We start from the raw sequence: 17402 nt of genomic DNA on the forward strand, positions 1-17402 counted from the left end.
TTGCGATGTGTGTTCCACCAATGAGGAGGTGCGACTAAGACACACTGGCACAAGGCTCTCCGTTGGTGTTGGACATGGCATGTGTGTTGCAAGCAGAGCTTTGGAGGTGATGATGTAGTCGTGTGGTAGAATCTGTCGTTCATCTCGGCGAACATGCGAGTGAAAGCCTGGAGAAGTGCAAGTACCCCTGGCCAATTCGGTCTTATGTAATCCACGTCACGACCGACATTCATTATCCGCGGCCATCACGTGACCAAGTCTCGAGGATCAAGTATCAATCTGATGTGCCAAGGCCCCACCGCCGGATTGCCCTCGGCCCCGTGCTCAGAGCTTGTCACACCAAATCTCAACGGCATAATCGCGCTCTTGATGCCTTGTAGGGAAGGCCAATCATGTATTTCACGCGTGTTTGGTTTCAACCCAGCTTAGGCTCTTGAGCTTGACGCAGTCGAGGCTTCGACGAGGAGCCCGTGTTCCTTTGTGACGACAACTCTGGCCATTTTCGGGAGGATTGCCTTACTTTTTTAGAGTGGTTCCGGGATTCGTCGCCGAGCATGCCATGCCTCATGCCTCATGCCTCATGCCTCATGCCTCCCTCGGAAGCGCTCTTTTTGTGTGGCACAGCTGAAGTCAAGGGGTGGGGGTGGAGGACAAAGTGCTGTGCATGTGAGTACAGTGTGTGGGGGAAAAGCGTCGAAGCAGCGCATGTTGAGCAAGGAGATGGATCTATGATTGGAATAGATGGCAGCACCCGATACATGCATACCGTGCATGTACACAGGTCCATGGTAGGTAGCTAACAATATACACCGTCTATCCCAGCCACTGTACATCCAACAACCTCACCGCGATAGGGCCTTTGGGAGATTGAAAACCCATCGCGCAATCTAACCCAGGCGCAAGCTTGGTTGGATGAAGCGGCAACACTGGTGGGAAGAGTGTGTCTGGTCAAGAGGAACAGGCTAGCCAGCTTCTGTTTCAGGTGTGGTCAAGCATTGCATGGGGGGATCAAACGCCCAAGAATGTCCGTTCCCATTCCCCCAAGTCTTTTCCCATCCAATCACTCTCTCGGCCAATCTCCCCCGCCACAAGACCCTGGAACGACCACCACGACCACCACGACGTTCCCTCCCCTCCTCACCACTCATGCTCGATCTGTCTTTTTTTTTTGTCCTGGTTAACACGGAGACGCTGGCGCTGTGAAAGATAGCTACTGACTGATCGTCCGTCTCTACCATAGGTATCTGCTTAGCCTGCGACACTCGATTCGCTGTCCATCTATCGAAGCCATTGCGCTTGTCACTCGCCTTCCTCACACACATTCACTCTGGGCCCACCTACCCGCTATCATTGTACGGTCGTGCCACTGTCGCTTTCACCCAGAGTCCACAATAAAAAGACGCGACAATCACCAACAATAACAGCACCACCACCACCAACAAAGACAGAAACGGGCATTGTCGGTATTCAAATACTGCATGACACCCGGTCGGACACTCCTCGTCCGTCGTCTTTGTCCTCCAAGCCCTGCCCTTCTCAAACACCCATCGCCCCATACCCGTCTCTGCGTCATGCGCACGGCGATGTCCTAGCCTTCCTTACGCACACGCACGCACGGCCATCTTTCCGGGCACTCCAGCCTCAATCCCTTTGCCAGGTTAACAAAAAGGCTACTGTACCCTGTCACTCATTTATCTGCTCGCTAGTGATTCAGCCGGTCTGTCACTCGCACTACTACTGCTGCTGCTAATCAACGGCGACATTCATTCCCACACGTTAGCCACGCCGAGTACACCTCATGCTCTAGTCGGCCATTACGCTCTCTACATCACCAGCTGGACTGCAGGCCACATCACCGTTGAGCGGGTATAGACAACCCCACTAATTCCATACACCACCAATCATGGGGTGTTGTGGAGATCGAGAAAAGGGCAAGACGGTGACGGAGGAGCAGAAGTGGGACTTCATTGTGCGTACTACTTGCTACCTGCGCCTCGGCCCATCTACACAAATGCTAACAGTCGCAGAACCTTTCCGACTTCAAATCGTCATCCTGTCTGGCTCCCTTTTCCTATGTCTGGCTCTGGATCCTCGTCTTGATTTCGTGCGCCGTCTACGCCGCCGATGCCTTCACGGCTGTCAACCTCCTCGCCTTCAACAAATGGTCGAGCCAGGTCAAGCCCAAGGTTCCCTTCGAGGTCGCCAAGTGGATCTTCGCCATCACCATCATCATCTCCTACGTCTTCCTCCTCTACCGATGGATCCTGGCTTTGCGCGTCATGAAGACGGGCAGTGTGGTCGAATGTTATCTGGAGCCCCTCGCAGCTATCCTACAGAGTATGCGCATCACGTCGAGCGGACAAGGCTGGCGGCGCTTCCTGGTCTTTGCCGAGTTGACCAAGAGTAAAAAGGGCGCCAACTACGTTGCCCTCTTCGTCTACTTCCAGTTCAAGAGTGCCCTGCTCATCATCATCGCTCAAGGGCCACGTATCGCCATCAATGCCATGACTTTGTATGCCGTCATGCAAGCTCAACTTCTTCCCGTCGGCGACCATGCGTCGGATGAACGCTCCGGTTTCGAGCAATTCTTCTTCAACATCAAGCTCATGATTGAAAACGGCAACAAGCAGGAGACGGTCATTTACTTTACCATGCTGTTCTCCTTGGTCATCTGGGTGATTGCTGCCTTGGGTCTCATCATCTCCGTACTGTTGTACCTCTTCTTCCTCTGGCACTACATTCCACGCGCCGACGGTAGCTTGACAGCATACTGCCGCCGCAAGCTCGAGACACGTCTTCAGCGTATAGTGGGTAAGAAGATTAAAAAGGCAATTGAAAAGGAAGATCAGCAGCGCAGAAGGGATGAGCAAAAGGCCATCAAGAAGGGAGCCCTCGACCCTTCGCAGACACGACCCACGCTGCCCAAGCTGGGAGGCGATGATGACGACAGATCGACTGTTTTATCGCTGCACAGGACCGACACCATGGCGTCCAACACCACACTCCCGCCCTACTCCGTGAACCCGCCAACGCGATCAAATTCGAATTCCACAATGAACACTATGAGCACGAATCGTGCCATGGCAAAGCCAACCCTGCCTACATTGGACGAGCGACCTGGCATGGGAATGCGTTCGGAAACGCAGGGTACGGACTACTCGACAGCCAGCTATGGTTCCAGTGCACCAATGCTTGGCCGAGCTGGTGACTTGGGCCGGAATTCACCCGCGCCGCCAGTCCCTCATTTGGATCAGAACAATGACTACTTTGGCAACCAGGAGGGGCGACCGTATGGATCAGCAAACAGACCTTTTACTCCCATGTCGCAAGGACGAGCATCGCCCGCACCATCGCGTGCATACGGCCCGCCGGTAGACACGAGCCATTCCAACAGCCGCTACGGGTCTGTTCACTCGGCCGTCTCCCTACAGAACAACGAGCAAGGGTCGCAATACGCACAGTCGACCCGCCCGTACCCCGAGTTCAGTCCCTTTGACAGTCGAGGGCCACGAACAGGTCCAGCATATGAGCTCTCACCAGTTGACCAAACGCCTACGGAGAGCATAGCCCATCATTACTACTCCAACTCCAATGAGTCTGTCGACTACCGGCCGCCACAATTGCCTAATGCACTACGCTCTGGATCGCCAGCTCCCGCCCAACCAGTCGGCTTGCCCAGTCAACCGCGCGCAGGCACCGCTCCTCCACGACCCGGTATGCCTGCATCGCTGCAGTCGGCAAGCCAGCGCCGTGAAGTATCACAGCCCCTTCCGAACCGCGGGATGAACGGCTCGGCTGCCCCTCCACAGCAGCAACAAAGAAGTGCGACTGCGCCTTTGCAGCAGCCATCGTGGGCCTCGGGACCTCAGCAACGTAGTTATACATCCCAGGCACAAGGCCCACCTCGGAGCTACACACCGCAAGGCCAGGGTCCACCACCGAGGAGTTATACACCCCAGTCCCAGTCGCAGCAGGGCTCCAACAACTACGGCTATTGAGAGTAGTTGTTTTTTTCCTGTCCAGCATCATATTTTGGCACCGATTCCTTTGCATGTCATCTGCATCTCACGGCGTTTATCCTCTTTCCATCATTGATCCTTTCTACGCTGGCCATTAGAACGACAAGAGAGGGAGAATGGGAGCGCGAGTTCCAAGCCCCTCTTTTTTGTTTTCCTTCTCACACGCCCTCACACGCCCACACTCTCTTTTTCATGGAACGACGGCTTGACGATACTTTTTGTTTTTCATTTTTTTTCTTGTTCATGTGTTTCGAGATACCCATATGCTTACCGCTGGTTATCGGACGTCCGTTCGCTTCGATGTGAGATATTCTTCTAGGGAGGGGGTTTGGGAGGGTGGACGTTGATATGGATGGATGTGTGTGTATGTGCATGTGCAAGGATAGGGATTCAGCACGACGAGCAGAATCAAAGACCAAACAGGCACGGGGCAAGAACGGGATAAGAGGAAAAATGAGAGGACTTGAGGTTTGCAGAAACAATCCAACTTTTATCCTCTCCTCTGTTCACACAAGGTGTTTTTCATTCCCCTCCTTTGTACAAAAATAATGAGGACGCAACAGGTGGTCTGTTGTTCAACTAGAGCACCCCCCCCCTCGTCTCCAAACTACTTGCCCCTCCCCAGCACACACCTAGCACAAACCCCACACTCCGGCCCAATATAACACAACCACCATACACAAGGCCGAGAGGGCAATGTGACGAGGAGGGTATCTAGGTATGGATAGGGGTGACTGCTGTTCGCTTAGTCTACTGTGGCGTACTGTGGCGTACTGTGGTGTACTGTGGCGTACTGTAGCGTACTGTGGCGTACTGTGGTGTACTGTAGCGTACTGTATCCGTCATAGTATTGCACGGTATACCCGCACCGTCTGCCAAAGTAACAAGACAACATATGCTATAGACTACACCATGGAAAACCCCTCTTGTTGTGAATGTGAAACTTGGCCATCAGGTATCCCCAAAAGGTTAGCGTCGGCACGAGTACCACGGCACATGGCGATGATGCGCAAGGTGGAGTGTGGATTGGGATCGGGGTGGGTTGAGCGGATCAGGGCAAGCTAGGCCAGACTGGACTGGGGCACTTTTGAGGGCACTGAGCTGGACTGGGCTGGGCTGGGCTTGAGTCTACGGTGCAGATGTGTGTGTGTGTGTGTGTGTGTGTGTGTGTTGTATAGTATTGTATAGCACGACTTGTACGGGCTTGTTAAAAGGAGGGAGTGTGTGCAGAAAAGGGCGAATGGAGGGCATGTGAGGTGAGTGTTGGATGCAGGAGAGCTGGGTTAGGTAGGTAGGTAGGTAGGTAAATGAAATCTGCAGTGTTGACGCGGCCACCAAGTTCCAATATTTGTGTCTGCGTTTGTGTCTGCGTCTGTGTCTAGTTATTGGGTACATGCCTACCATACGACACAACCATGTCGCATGAAGTTATAACAAACACCACAAAAGCCATGGATGCAAAAACTTGTTGGGGGAATGAATAAAATGAGCCACAAAAAAAGCCTTGGATCCATCCCCGTCGTTTTGCCCATTCGGCACCAAGGCAACAAAAGGTCAGGACAAGAGCTTCTGGAAGAGGCAGCCGGATCCACCCTTGTTCGTGGCGACAAAAAATCAAGAAAAAAAAAAGAGGCCGCGCATACCCCTGTCCCACTGGACGGCTATTTGTCCCAATCACGGGGGTAACATGTGGTTCTAATCCACACCACGCCGAAGATCGCAATTGCGCGTTTTTCGAGCCGAGGGTGCGGAGCAGGTATGAGTCGCTTGTCATCTTGTCATCTTGCCATCGTGATCACTCAGTCTTGAAGTCGTGTCCCCCCATCTTAGCAGCCTGCTCTTTCTCTCCAGAGCGATGACGCGCGCGCCATGCATTGACGGTACGACGGCAGCAAGCCGGCACAAATAAGAGGCCAGCACGCAGCGTGCGCTGTCACTGGGGGATGGCGGGGCAAGACAGCAGTAGCAGTGTGGATGGCGGCTGGGCTGGGTTGGTGGATTGGTCTTGGATGCAGGATGTGAAACTTCAAAGGGCGCCAAGGCGTGCCTGGACCAGGAACACCAATGGCATCCTTTGCACGCGTCGGGCCCCACCTGCCAGGCACCCAATCCTATTGGCCCAGGCCCCAGATTGCCATCGGGCGCGCTAGGCTGCTTGTAGAATTACAGCCAGGAGAGATGAGATGAGGCCGCAGGCCGGCTGAAGTTCCAAGTCGACTGGTCTGCCTCCTGTGCCTCTCCTGCGTCTGGGCCCGGCGCTTTGTTCGCTTTCCTTCTTCCCCCCCCCCTTGTGCCTGCTTGTGCACTTCTTTCTTTCTTTCTCTCCTCTTTCACCGCTGCTTGCTCACTCTTTTATTATCCCATTGTTCCTCCTCTTCACACACACACAAACCGGCAATTCGCGCGTTTCACTCCTTCACGCCCGTCTTGCTGCTTTGCTGTCCACTGTCACTCATTACCACCCATCACCATCACCATCACCACCACCGCTTCACTCAAGCCACTGACACGCCGTTGAACGACGTTACGAACGACTACCTGTTTATAATCAGCAACCCACAGCCTCACCCCGCTGACTTCAAACTCACAACCAATCCTCATCATGCGTTACTCATCCGCCGTCGTGCTAAGCACCCTCGCTGCTGGCTCTGCCGCTGCCTCGCACCTTCACAACCGTCACGCCAGCTTCCACGCGCGCCGTCAAGCGTAAGTACACCCTGCGTCAGCAGACCCCCACCAAAAGACCTGTCAGCACGACTAACGCCGCCCTATAGTGAGGTCAAGCGCAACGATGGCGCCCACAACGTGGATTGGAATGCCGTAGCCTACTCCCTCAAGGACGTCAAATGGGATGAACTCCACTATGGCGACCACCATGCCCCTGCTTCTTCCCCTGCCCCCTCTTTACCACCTCCGCCTGTCGCGGCTCCCGAGCAACAGGCTGCGCCCAAACCAAAGCCCAACCCAGCTCCCGCTCCAGAGGTCAAGGTCGAGGCGCGAGTCTCTTCCTCCAGCTCTGCAGCTCCACCTGCTCAGACTCCCGCCCAGCCATCGCCGTCGCCCAAGCCCAAGCCCGACGACAAGGAGGATGACAAGAACGACAGCCTCGGTGACATGATTGGCGACTTTATTGATGATTTGTTGGATGGAGTCGAGGCCGTTGCCTCTAGGTTAGGCGCCAAGATCGGAAAGAACGACAAGCAAAACAACCATGGCATCTGGATCGGAGACGGAAGCGAGTGGAACGCTGTCTTCACAAACGATGACAGCACTGATGCCGTCCTCTACTGCTGGAAGGCCAACGGCTTCTCTGGAATGTCCGTCAATGTGAATGTGCCTGAAATCTCCGTCAGCCTAAAGAGCGGCAAGAGTGTTACTCTTTCCTTCGCCCCCAATGTTCCCGCAGCCTGCGCCCCCATCTACCCCGATACCGAGCTCGCCATCTTCGGTGGCATTCAAAACACGTGGTGGGAGGTTACTTTTGGCGAAAATGGTTGCCATGATGTCTCCCGCAATGTCTTCATGAAGGGCAACCGTATCCACGCCAAGGGCTCCAAGTGTGTATCCGACATGGAAATTTGCGTCTACAAGTGCAAGGACCCCAACGCTCCTTTCTGCAAGGAAGGCCACGAATACGACCTCTTCAACTGCACTGCAAGCAACGGTGGTGGTGGCGGCTACGACGTCGTCATGGCCGGTACTGGTGGTGGTTGTGCCATGGGCGCCAACGGCGAGACCGTCCACGTCACCATCTCGAGGTAAATCATTGTTTATCCTTGCTTGGATGGAGTTGGTCTTTTTTTCTGCCTGTCCTTTTATATCCTCTTCATACCTGTCCTGTGCACGCGCCAATCTAGATTTTCCATCTATCTTGGTGCCGTCTTGGTCAAGGTTGCTTCTCGCAGGATACCCCAAACGCCTTATGGGTACCCGTCGTCGTTGACGCGGATGAGGTGTTGTATTCGCCCCCTCTATTCAGTGGGCTGTATGTATTTTCTTTCAATGTCTAGAGTTTAGTGTTAGTCATTGTAAATCCAAAAAAGTCAAAACACACACATCTTTGCTTGGTCTGTCATGTGTCTGCCCTTTGCACTCCTCACTGTTATAGACTCGATGGTGAGACAAGAAACAAAGACCTCCCAGCTCGTTCCATGGGTAAAGAGACTAGGTCGCGCAATCTCGCTTAGACTTGGGAGGTATGTGGGAGGTGGGGTGAGGAATGCACATTGATCATCATGATGATAACAACAGGAAGAGGAAGAAGAAAGAACGCACCCGTCATTGGTGATGTGGATGGGATGAGATGGGTTGGAGTTTGGTAGGTGGAGAGGTAGGCTGGAGGAAGAAGGGAAGGAGGAGAGGGGAGGAACAAGGAAAGTACAAGGAGAGGAAGGAGAATTTGGGAGAGGCAAAGAAAGAACGACCCAACACAAATACAACGCAAACGTATACACTCGCGAAATGTTTAGCATGATATCTATTATCTATGTGGTAAAGTAGACGTATATATATATCTCTCTCTCTATATCTACGTATTCACATGGCCCTCAAAGTACACTTTCCTTCGCAAGCAAGGGTAATGATGTACAGGACGGGATTTACACGTTTACTAGGAAGGCATGTGATGGATATGCTTCTCCTCTCCTTTCCTTCCTCCTTCCTTCCTCCTTCCTTCCTCCTTCCTTCCTCCTTCCTTCCTCCTTCCTTCCTGCTTCCTTCCTCCTTCCTTCCTCCTTCCTTCCTCCTTCCTTCCTCCTTCCTTCCTGCTTCCTTCCTCCTTCCTTCCTCCTTCCTTCCTGCTTCCTTCCTCCTTCCTTCCTCCTTCCTTCCTCCTTCCTTCCTCCTTCCTTCCTGCTTCCTTCCTCCTTCCTTCCTCCTTCCTTCCTCCTTCCTTCCTCCTTAACTAACCGACCGAGCCGTGCTGTGCCGTGTCCTGCCATGCCGTGCCATCCAGCCACCGTCATCGCAAATATATCTCACCAGTCCCCTCACCTCTTACCGCGGACAGCATTCTCTAAATATTCGATTGGCGCCGCTTGGGAAAGTCCAAAGAGCAGCGGGAATAAGAGAGCACAAGGCCATAGCTTAGCCAGCAACTAAATCAGCATAATACATGTACATCTTCAACCAAGTTTTTCCCTTGCGTGCTGTTTGTTTACAGGATTCGAGGTTCAAGGTGGTGCGTGATGCGACGAGGAGAGGATAGACATCGCAGGGTTAGAAGCTTGTAATCTGATTGCTAGAATAGGCTGTGTTTGGAGTTTAGATGCTGGTATGTGTAGGGTGTAGTGTGTAGTGCCAGGTTTGGGGAGTGGCAGGGAGTGGGGGTGGTTGGGGGTGTGTGTGTATTGACTGACTGACTGACCGACCAATTTGTACCGGTACCGGTACTGTAGCAATATAGTAATGTAGTAACGACAAAGAAAGTGTACGAGGCAAGACAAGACAAGACACACCTCCCAACCCACTAACCGAGAAAGGCGCCAATTCAATCCTAGTTGGTTTATGACAAAATAGTATTTTCATCGCACTCGCAACAGTCAACTCGTTATCCAACCTTATAAGAATCAACCCATCATCCATGCCATCCCAATCCCCCCCCCAAGCCCCCAAAACAAAAAGATATTTATTTATAAATGCGACACAAACTTCTCATTTCCACCCCCAGCAATACTAACAACAACAACAACAATAAGAATAAGAATACCACACGTGACATCAAACTACATCGTGCCGCAAGCCCGTTGCAAACTATTTTGCAGCAAGAACTATAGATGTATTAAAAAGGCGACTGATAGTTACGGTAAGGTTGCGATGTATGGCGATGCTGACGTTGATGTAGCAGTGTATTAGTGTAGGTATATCGCGATGTTGAGGTGGGTGTCAAGATAGGCACGAAGGTGGGTATCAAGATAGGCACGAAGGTGGGTATCAAGATAGGCACGAAGGTGGGTATCGATATATCGCGATATCGTGGCGGGTATCAAGATGGGTAGTAAGGTAGATATCGATATATCGCGATATCGTGGTAGGTAACAAAGTAAGTATCAATATACCGCGATATCAAGGTGGGTATCAAGCTACGCATGGAGACAGGTACCAAATTATCGCGATATTAAGATAGGTATCAATACATCGCGATATCCAGTTGGGTACCAAGGTAGTACTAGATATAGTAATAGAGGTAATAGTAAACGCCAACAACAATCAGACTTAGACTTGTACACAGCACAAAGATGCAACGTAGTTTACTACGCGGCACGCCCAAGTAAAAATGTAGGCAGAGCGTTGGATATATAAGATGAATCCACTCTACATGCTAGCCATGCATACACAAACCACGGGTAGAAACAACACCAACATCACGTCACACAGCAAATACAATCATCTTTAATGCAATTCAATTCATGATATCGTTGTTCCTTAACGTATCAAACCAAACTCCGCATACATCGCCGAGGATACTCTATTAGAGCCATTTCCCATCTGCACTTTTACTCATACACGGTCCGCAAAAACAGCGGTAGTCTTTTCAAAATAACCGGCCAAGATGCATTAAACGGTATCAAACTCAGCTTGCGACTCCTACATCGCACTTGATTGATGCATTTACAACTCGTCGTGGTCTGGCTCAGCATCATCCTCTCCAGCACCACCGGCAGAGCCGTAGAGCTTCGAGGTAATGGGGTAAGCGACATCAGACAGCTTCTGGAACTGCTCGTCAAAGTCCTCGGCGGCAGCCTCGGCAGCGTTGGCCTCGAGCCAGTCCTGGGTCTCCTTGACAGCCTCGAGAAGAGACTCCTTGTCGTCTTCTTCGATCTTGCCACCGAGACCATCGTCGTCGTTGAGCTGGTTCTTAAGACTGTAGGCGTAGTTCTCGAGCTTGTTGCGCGACTCAATGCGCTCACGGTTGGCCTTGTCCTCCTCGGCGTACTTCTCGGCCTCTTCAACCATGCGCTCAATGTCTTCGGTGCTGAGGCGGCCCTTGTCGTTGGTGATGGTAATGCTCTCACCCTTGCCAGTACCCTTGTCGACGGCGGAAACCTTGAGAATACCGTTGGCATCGAGCTCAAAAGTAACCTCGATTTGAGGAACACCACGAGGTGCAGGGCTATGACTTGTTAGCTGCTAATCATCATTAATTTTCAAATATTGCAACTTACGGAATGTTGGTCAGCTCAAACTTTCCAAGATTGTTGTTGTCCTTTGTAAGCGCTCGTTCACCTTCGTATACCTGAATCAGGACTACGGGCTGGTTATCGGCGGCGGTAGAGAAGATCTGGGACTTCTTGGTGGGAATGGTGGTTCCACGCTTGATGAGGTGGGTCATGACACCACCAGTAGTTTCGATACCAAGAGTGAGCGGGTTGACGTCCATGAGAATAATCTTGTTGGTAGCCTCATCACCAGCGAGAACACCACCCTGTACAGCGGCGCCGTAAGCGACAGCCTCATCGGGGTTGACGTCCTTGCGAGCCTTCTTTCCGAAGAACTCCTCGAGCATGGCCTGAACCTTGGGAATACGGGTGGAGCCACCGACGAGAACAATGTCATCAATGTCGCTCTTCTTGAGCTTGGCATCCTTCAGAACCTGCTCAACAGGCTTGAGCGTCTTCTTGAAGAGGTCGTTGTTCAGCTCCTCAAACTTGGCCCGGGTCAGGGTCTCGGAGAAGTCCTTGCCCTTGTAGAAAGACTCGATTTCAATCTTGGTCGTCTTCTGCGAAGAGAGCGTACGCTTGGCCTTTTCAACTTCGCGCTTGAGCTTACCCATCGTCTTGGCGTCCTTGGTGATATCCACGTCGTTCTCCTTGTTGAACTTCTTGACAAAGTGGTTGATCACACGATTGTCGAAATCTTCGCCACCGAGATGGGTGTCACCGGCAGTAGATTGGACCTCAAAGACACCCTCTTCGATTGCGAGGATGGAGACATCAAAAGTACCACCACCGAGATCGTAGACGAGAACCTGGCGTTCCTTCTCGTCGGTCTTGTCAAGACCATAGGCGAGAGCGGCAGCGGTGGGCTCGTTGACGACACGGAGGACGTTGAGACCGGCAATAGTACCGGCATCCTTGGTGGCAGCGCGCTGAGCGTCGTTGAAGTAAGCGGGAACCGTGACGACGGCGTTCTTGACAGGCTCTCCAAGGTAGCTTTCGGCGACCTCCTTCATCTTGCCAAGAACCATGGCCGAGATCTCCTCGGGTGTGAATGTGGTCTCCTTGCCGTGAACTTCGACGCTGACATGGGGCTGGCCGTTCTTGTTGATGACCTTGAAGGGGAAGTGCTTGATATCAGACTGAACGGACTTGTCCTTGAACTTCTGTCCGATGAGACGTTTCTATGCGTGTGTTAGGACCGAGAAAGCTGTATCAGGGTAGACAGGTGCTTACAATATCGAAGATGGTGCGGTGGGGGTTGCTGGCGAACTGGTTCTTTGCGGCATCTCCAACAAGACGTTCATCGTCGGTGAAGGCTACCCATGAAGGTGTGATACGATTACCTGTAGGGACATGTGTCAGTTTTGCGTCGAGTAGTCCAAGAGTTGTTATCAAGCTTACCCTGGTCATTTGTGATGATTTCCACCTTGCCGTTCTTCATGATACCGACACAAGAGTAGGTCGTTCCCAAATCAATACCGATGACAGGGCCAGAGACAGCATTGCTGTCCTCCTTGGCCGAGTCGTCGGCGGCGTGTGCTGTCTTTGCCAGCATCAAGCCGCCGACCAGGACGAGGAGAAGGTAGAAAGCAATCGACCATGTCGACCGCTTGCTGGCGCTCCGCGAGCTTCGCGCCATTGTGGATGTGAGTTGAGGAGTCTTATAAAAGACTGAGTGGGCCTCGAATGGCGGGAACAAAGGTCGGCGTAACTCTCTTGGAGCTCGCACAATGCTTACGACGTGGAGTTTGTTAAAAGCTCCGGGTCTCGTCAAAACAGGAGAAAAGAAAGCAAGGCGGGTTGAGAAGCCCAGGGAGGTAGGTGAGGAGAAAGAAGGGAGGAGCGGTGAGGGTGCTCGTTGTTATATGGAGATTGGTCCTGCAACTTTCGAAATCGCCATCTGTTCACTTCGAAGTCCGAGCCGAAAGTGGACTAGGGCACTGTCCATTTAGCGCCACGGTGGTCCCTTCCCCCTCCACACGCACGCACAATCAGCCTCAATTTCTTGCCGCAGTCTTCTTACAGGACACGTGTGGTTTGATGGCCTACTCGAACCTTCTACTGCGTTGATCTGGCTACTGCGTACTATACGGTGTCTACAGTAACTGCGGTATGGCTGGTGACTGTCTGGGATATGCCCCGATTGAAAGGCCATAGCTGTCCTCATTGATTGTTCGCCTACTAGTAGTACTAGATAAGTACCCAACTACAAAAAGAAGCGAGAACGACCAAGGGGACAAGTGACAAGTGACAACACCGTCCAGTCGAACAACCCCCCTCCTCTCCCCAATCGGCCATCACCTACTTTAGGTAAGCTGAATATGGGTCCCTAGGTAGGAGTACACTCATTGTACAGAACTTCAAACATTCGAATCGCATCGGCATGGCATGACCCCGCGCTAGTGAGCACAAGCCTCACCCATGTCTAAGCCTTGCAAGACTTGTTTCCAGGTGTCCTCTGCACACTCTGGACAGTTCCTGACACATGCGCTCTGTAATGGACCGTGATGACTCAAAAGGATCCTTGCAAGCTCTTTGTTCGCACAACTAGGCAGTCATGTCGACAGATTGCCATACAATGCTAACACTGTGTCATCTGCAAGTGCATCGGTTGACAGGGATGGTACTGGCCATGTCTGATGTCCAAGTACATGTGACACGTCTACACGTGCTAGAAGCTAGAGACAGTTGACAGTGGTAGTGCAGACATACCGTACATGAGACTCCAGATCTACACGAGAAAGTAGCTTCGAATGCTTGTTTGTATTCCAGTCAGAGACCTACTCAACCCACCGCTCGAATCCTTCCTCGACCTCGAATTTCAAGCATTTCTCTCTACCTGTTCCTATATACATATACACAAATGGCCGACTATTGGGATTTTGATGCCTTCCATTCTGCCATGCTTCCTCGCAAAAGATAGGCTCAATCCATCTCAGCAGATCTATGCTTCTCCATCAAATGGCCCTTCAGTCCCTCCTTGCCAACCCTCATCGCTCTCTCAATCTCCTCTTCCTCCTCCCTCAATCTCCCCTTTCCATACGCCAATTCCCTCTCTTGCTTCCTCTTCTCCTCCCTGACCCTGCGCTCGCGATCGGCAAGTGCTTTCTCTCTCCTCTCGCGTTCCGCAAACTTCTTCGCACGCTCGGCTTCTTCTTCTGCAGAGTACACCACGCCCTCTTGTGGGGCTGGCAACGTGGAAATGTACGTTTTGATGAGCGATTCGCGCGTTGATGGTGGCAGGGATATGAACCTCAAATCTGTCAGGACAGTAGAGGGCAGAGTGTCGAGCGTGGTGGTGCGGTTCAGCAGAGCAAGAGGCTGTGCGCGCAATAGGGCCGAAAGATCGGATTTGAGATCTGCTGACCGCATTCCAAGACGTTTGATGTGCTCACGATACAACTTTTCCTTCTCCTTGTCTGGCAACTTGCCATCTTTGAGCTCCGGTTCCTTCTTAAATTTGCGGCGAAACTCAGGCCAGTAGAGCTTCGGCGTTGCATGGCGGTCTAGCAGCGCGAGATAGGGTATTCGTGGGTCGAGTTTTGCCTGTTTTGCGCGCTGCTCCTTCAGGAAGATGGACTTGTCGCGCGCCCATTCATTGAAACATTCCTTGCGAGCCATCATGTTAGGTAATGCCTTGTAGCGCTCGTCGTCGTAGAGGACGCCATCTTCGAGGATCTTGTCCCACGGTGTAAAAGGGCTTATTTGTTTGTCGTCGAGAAGCTCTTTGAAGAGAGCTTTGCAGTCTTCTTCGGTCAGAGGTGGCTCTTCGTCGTCGTAGTATTCTTCCTCTTGGTCCATGCCGCCCATTTCCATTTCTTCCATTTGCGCGATTTGCCAGGCTAGGTCGTCGTCTTCGTTGGTATCTGGGGGTTGGTTGTCGCCTGGCTCTGCGGTGCGTTGTCGTTTTGACGCAGTTCCTGATCCCTCGCCTTCGTCGTCGGTAACCTCTACTTCCTCATATTCCTCGTCGTTCTCCATGCCTTCTTCGCCATCCACTTCGACAATCTCGACCTCTTCTTCCGCCTCAGCAAGCTCAGCTTCAATCTCTGCCATGGCCTCATCCTCGGCCTCGTCTTCGCTTGGCTCCCCACGTGCTCGTCGTTCCCTCTTTTCTCGTTCCTTCCTATCGTACTCCATCACAGCCTTCAACACATCCGGAGGAAACTTCCAGAAGCTCTCATTGGTGTCCTTGTTCCACACGAACCGGCGCCCAAACTTCGTCCTGACTAGTACCCATGGTGCACAATTTGGAATGTCGTTTCTGTGTTTTGGTCGGTCGTCTTGTGTTCTGCGCCTATCATGGAAGTTATCTCGACCGCTGCGGAAGCCTCCTCGGTGGCCTCCTCTTCCCGTGTGGTTTCCTGCAGGTTTTACAAACTCCTTGGGTGCACTTGCAAAAATCAACTCCTGTAGCGACCGCTGCGGGTCGAATGCATTCTGCGATGGCTCCGCAAGTTGTGGGGGCGGCGCATGGTATGATGGAGGCTTGGGAGGCAGAGAGTGATGGAGTGGTGTTGGTAGTGGTGCCGGTATTATGGGCAGGGTAGGCCGCGTGTATGTCGACTTTTTTGTTTGCTTGTTGTAGTAGTAAGTGTGCCCTGTAGCTGTTAGTCGTGCTCCCCATGTGACGCAGCGAGCGGCTCATAGCTACCAGTGGGTGCCTTGTGTTCTGTCCAGCCTGGTGGTAGCGGGGGCGCCGGTGGTGGTGGTCGAGTCGGTATATCAGACATGGCGATAAAAACACAGATGCAGGACAGTTTATGCGCGTAAATAGCCTTTGCAGCGACTCTGCAATCCAAGTGCTGGTGTTGTCGCGTTCGACGTCAACTTTTGGTCGGGGCTTGGCACATCAATCGCCGACGCGTATGAGCTTGGGGCCTGGAGCTCTCATCAACACCAGCCCACTAAACCACGCCTTACCGCCGTATATCTCCCCCTCCGCCCACCGTACACAATCGATACTACTCTATTGGGATACCACTCGATAGACTACAATCATGTCGCGGAGATACGATTCCCGGGTAAGCGAATGTAATGGCATGTTGCATGGAAGGGTGTTAATTGTCGGATGTAGACGACCATCTTCTCCCCCGAAGGCCGCCTTTACCAGGTCGAATATGCGCTTGAGGCTATCTCGCACGCCGGAACAGCTCTCGGAATATTAGCAAAGGACGGCATCGTTCTGGCTGCAGAGAGGAAGGTCACCAGCAAGCTATTGGAGCAAGACACATCGGCGGAGAAGTTGTACATCCTCAATGAGTGCGTCACGATGTCTTGCAAGCATCGGCACAGTTTGCTAATGCTAAAATAGCAACATGATCTGCGCTGTAGCCGGCATGACTGCCGATGCCAACATTCTCATCAACTACGCCCGTCAAGCCGCCCAGCGTTACCTCCTCACATACAATGAAGACATTCCCTGCGAGCAGCTAGTCCGCCGGCTATGCGATCTCAAACAAGGTTACACGCAACACGGTGGTCTCCGGCCGTTTGGTGTGTCTTTTATCTATGCAGGCTGGGACCCACAGCGACAGTTCCAGCTATACCAAAGCAATCCCAGTGGCAACTACGGTGGCTGGAAGGCGACGAGTGTTGGGGCGAACAATGCGTCTGCTCAGAGCTTGTTGAAGCAGGACTACAAGGAAGAGTGTGACTTGAAGGAGGCATGCGGACTCGCCGTGAAGGTGCTGAGCAAGACCATGGACTCTACTAAGCTCAGCAGCGAGAAGAGTACGTCCAGATTGCAACCATTCGCAACGCCTGCTAACTTGTCACAGTCGAGTTTGCTACAGTCGGAAAGACAAAGACAGGTAAGATCTACCACCACCTTTGGAGCGCAGACGAGATCGATGCTCTGCTCAAGGAGCACGGTCTGGCCAAGGCCGAGGACACCGAGATGTCGGAGACATGATGATCACGATACCGAATGATGCGTTCTGGCGTAATGAAAAAGCCTCGATATGATAGAACGTGGCTTGTAGTATACCATACTCGGTGAAAGCTATGTGGCACACCGTAGCTGAATACCACCCCATCATGACTGACATTTTTGATATTCCGTCTTTGCTCACTGCCACGGGAAACCGATCAGACTTTTCTTTGCGAGCCTTGTCCCTTCCTTGCAGGATGGATCGCATTTGCACAGCCCTTGCTACCTTCCTATCTTGCGTGGACCCTTGCTACTGCATGTTCAGTTTCTTCTTGTCTCAATGATACCCATTCC

At 52.3% G+C, this 17402-nt stretch overlaps 7 protein-coding genes across 7 annotated transcripts; 3 read left to right on the top strand and 4 right to left on the bottom strand.

The window, feature by feature from the left end:
• Positions 1–962: 962 nt before the first annotated feature.
• Positions 963–1238, bottom strand: IAQ61_001391 (uncharacterized protein; the record flags this gene model as incomplete). The annotated part of the gene is made up of 1 exon (XM_066095082.1): positions 963–1238. One exon carries the CDS (start codon positions 1236–1238, stop codon positions 963–965), a length of 276 nt encoding a protein of 91 aa, XP_065954930.1.
• A 665-nt stretch (positions 1239–1903) lies between these two features.
• IAQ61_001392 (uncharacterized protein) lies at positions 1904–3998 on the top strand (the record flags this gene model as incomplete). The annotated part of the gene is made up of 2 exons (XM_066095083.1): positions 1904–1969; positions 2028–3998. The coding sequence occupies 2 exons, from the start codon at positions 1904–1906 to the stop codon at positions 3996–3998; spliced, it is 2037 nt and encodes a 678-aa protein (XP_065954931.1).
• Positions 3999–6621: 2623 nt separating this feature from the next.
• On the top strand, positions 6622–7781 carry IAQ61_001393 (uncharacterized protein; the record flags this gene model as incomplete). The annotated part of the gene is made up of 2 exons (XM_003839647.1): positions 6622–6725; positions 6794–7781. 2 exons carry the CDS (start codon positions 6622–6624, stop codon positions 7779–7781), a joined length of 1092 nt encoding a protein of 363 aa, XP_003839695.1.
• Positions 7782–8617: 836 nt separating this feature from the next.
• IAQ61_001394 (uncharacterized protein) lies at positions 8618–8983 on the bottom strand (the record flags this gene model as incomplete). The annotated part of the gene is made up of 1 exon (XM_066095084.1): positions 8618–8983. One exon carries the CDS (start codon positions 8981–8983, stop codon positions 8618–8620), a length of 366 nt encoding a protein of 121 aa, XP_065954932.1.
• A 1323-nt stretch (positions 8984–10306) lies between these two features.
• Positions 10307–13095, bottom strand: IAQ61_001395 (uncharacterized protein). The gene is made up of 4 exons (XM_003839648.2): positions 12578–13095; positions 12410–12519; positions 11183–12357; positions 10307–11130 (listed from the first exon to the last, which is right to left on the bottom strand). Exons 1-4 carry the CDS (start codon positions 12813–12815, stop codon positions 10629–10631), a joined length of 2025 nt encoding a protein of 674 aa, XP_003839696.1. The 5' UTR covers positions 12816–13095; the 3' UTR covers positions 10307–10628.
• Positions 13096–13890: 795 nt separating this feature from the next.
• IAQ61_001396 (uncharacterized protein) lies at positions 13891–16016 on the bottom strand. Its single transcript, XM_003839649.2, has 2 exons — positions 15831–16016; positions 13891–15777 (listed from the first exon to the last, which is right to left on the bottom strand). Exons 1-2 carry the CDS (start codon positions 15907–15909, stop codon positions 14102–14104), a joined length of 1755 nt encoding a protein of 584 aa, XP_003839697.1. The 5' UTR covers positions 15910–16016; the 3' UTR covers positions 13891–14101.
• On the top strand, positions 16017–17252 carry IAQ61_001397 (uncharacterized protein). The gene is made up of 4 exons (XM_003839650.2): positions 16017–16200; positions 16254–16438; positions 16491–16909; positions 16957–17252. The coding sequence occupies exons 1-4, from the start codon at positions 16177–16179 to the stop codon at positions 17088–17090; spliced, it is 762 nt and encodes a 253-aa protein (XP_003839698.1). The 5' UTR covers positions 16017–16176; the 3' UTR covers positions 17091–17252.
• Positions 17253–17402: the final 150 nt, after the last annotated feature.

Source organism: Plenodomus lingam (genome assembly GCF_022343315.1).
Source record: "Plenodomus lingam strain CAN1 chromosome Unknown contig_12, whole genome shotgun sequence".
NCBI lineage: Eukaryota > Fungi > Ascomycota > Dothideomycetes > Pleosporales > Leptosphaeriaceae > Plenodomus > Plenodomus lingam.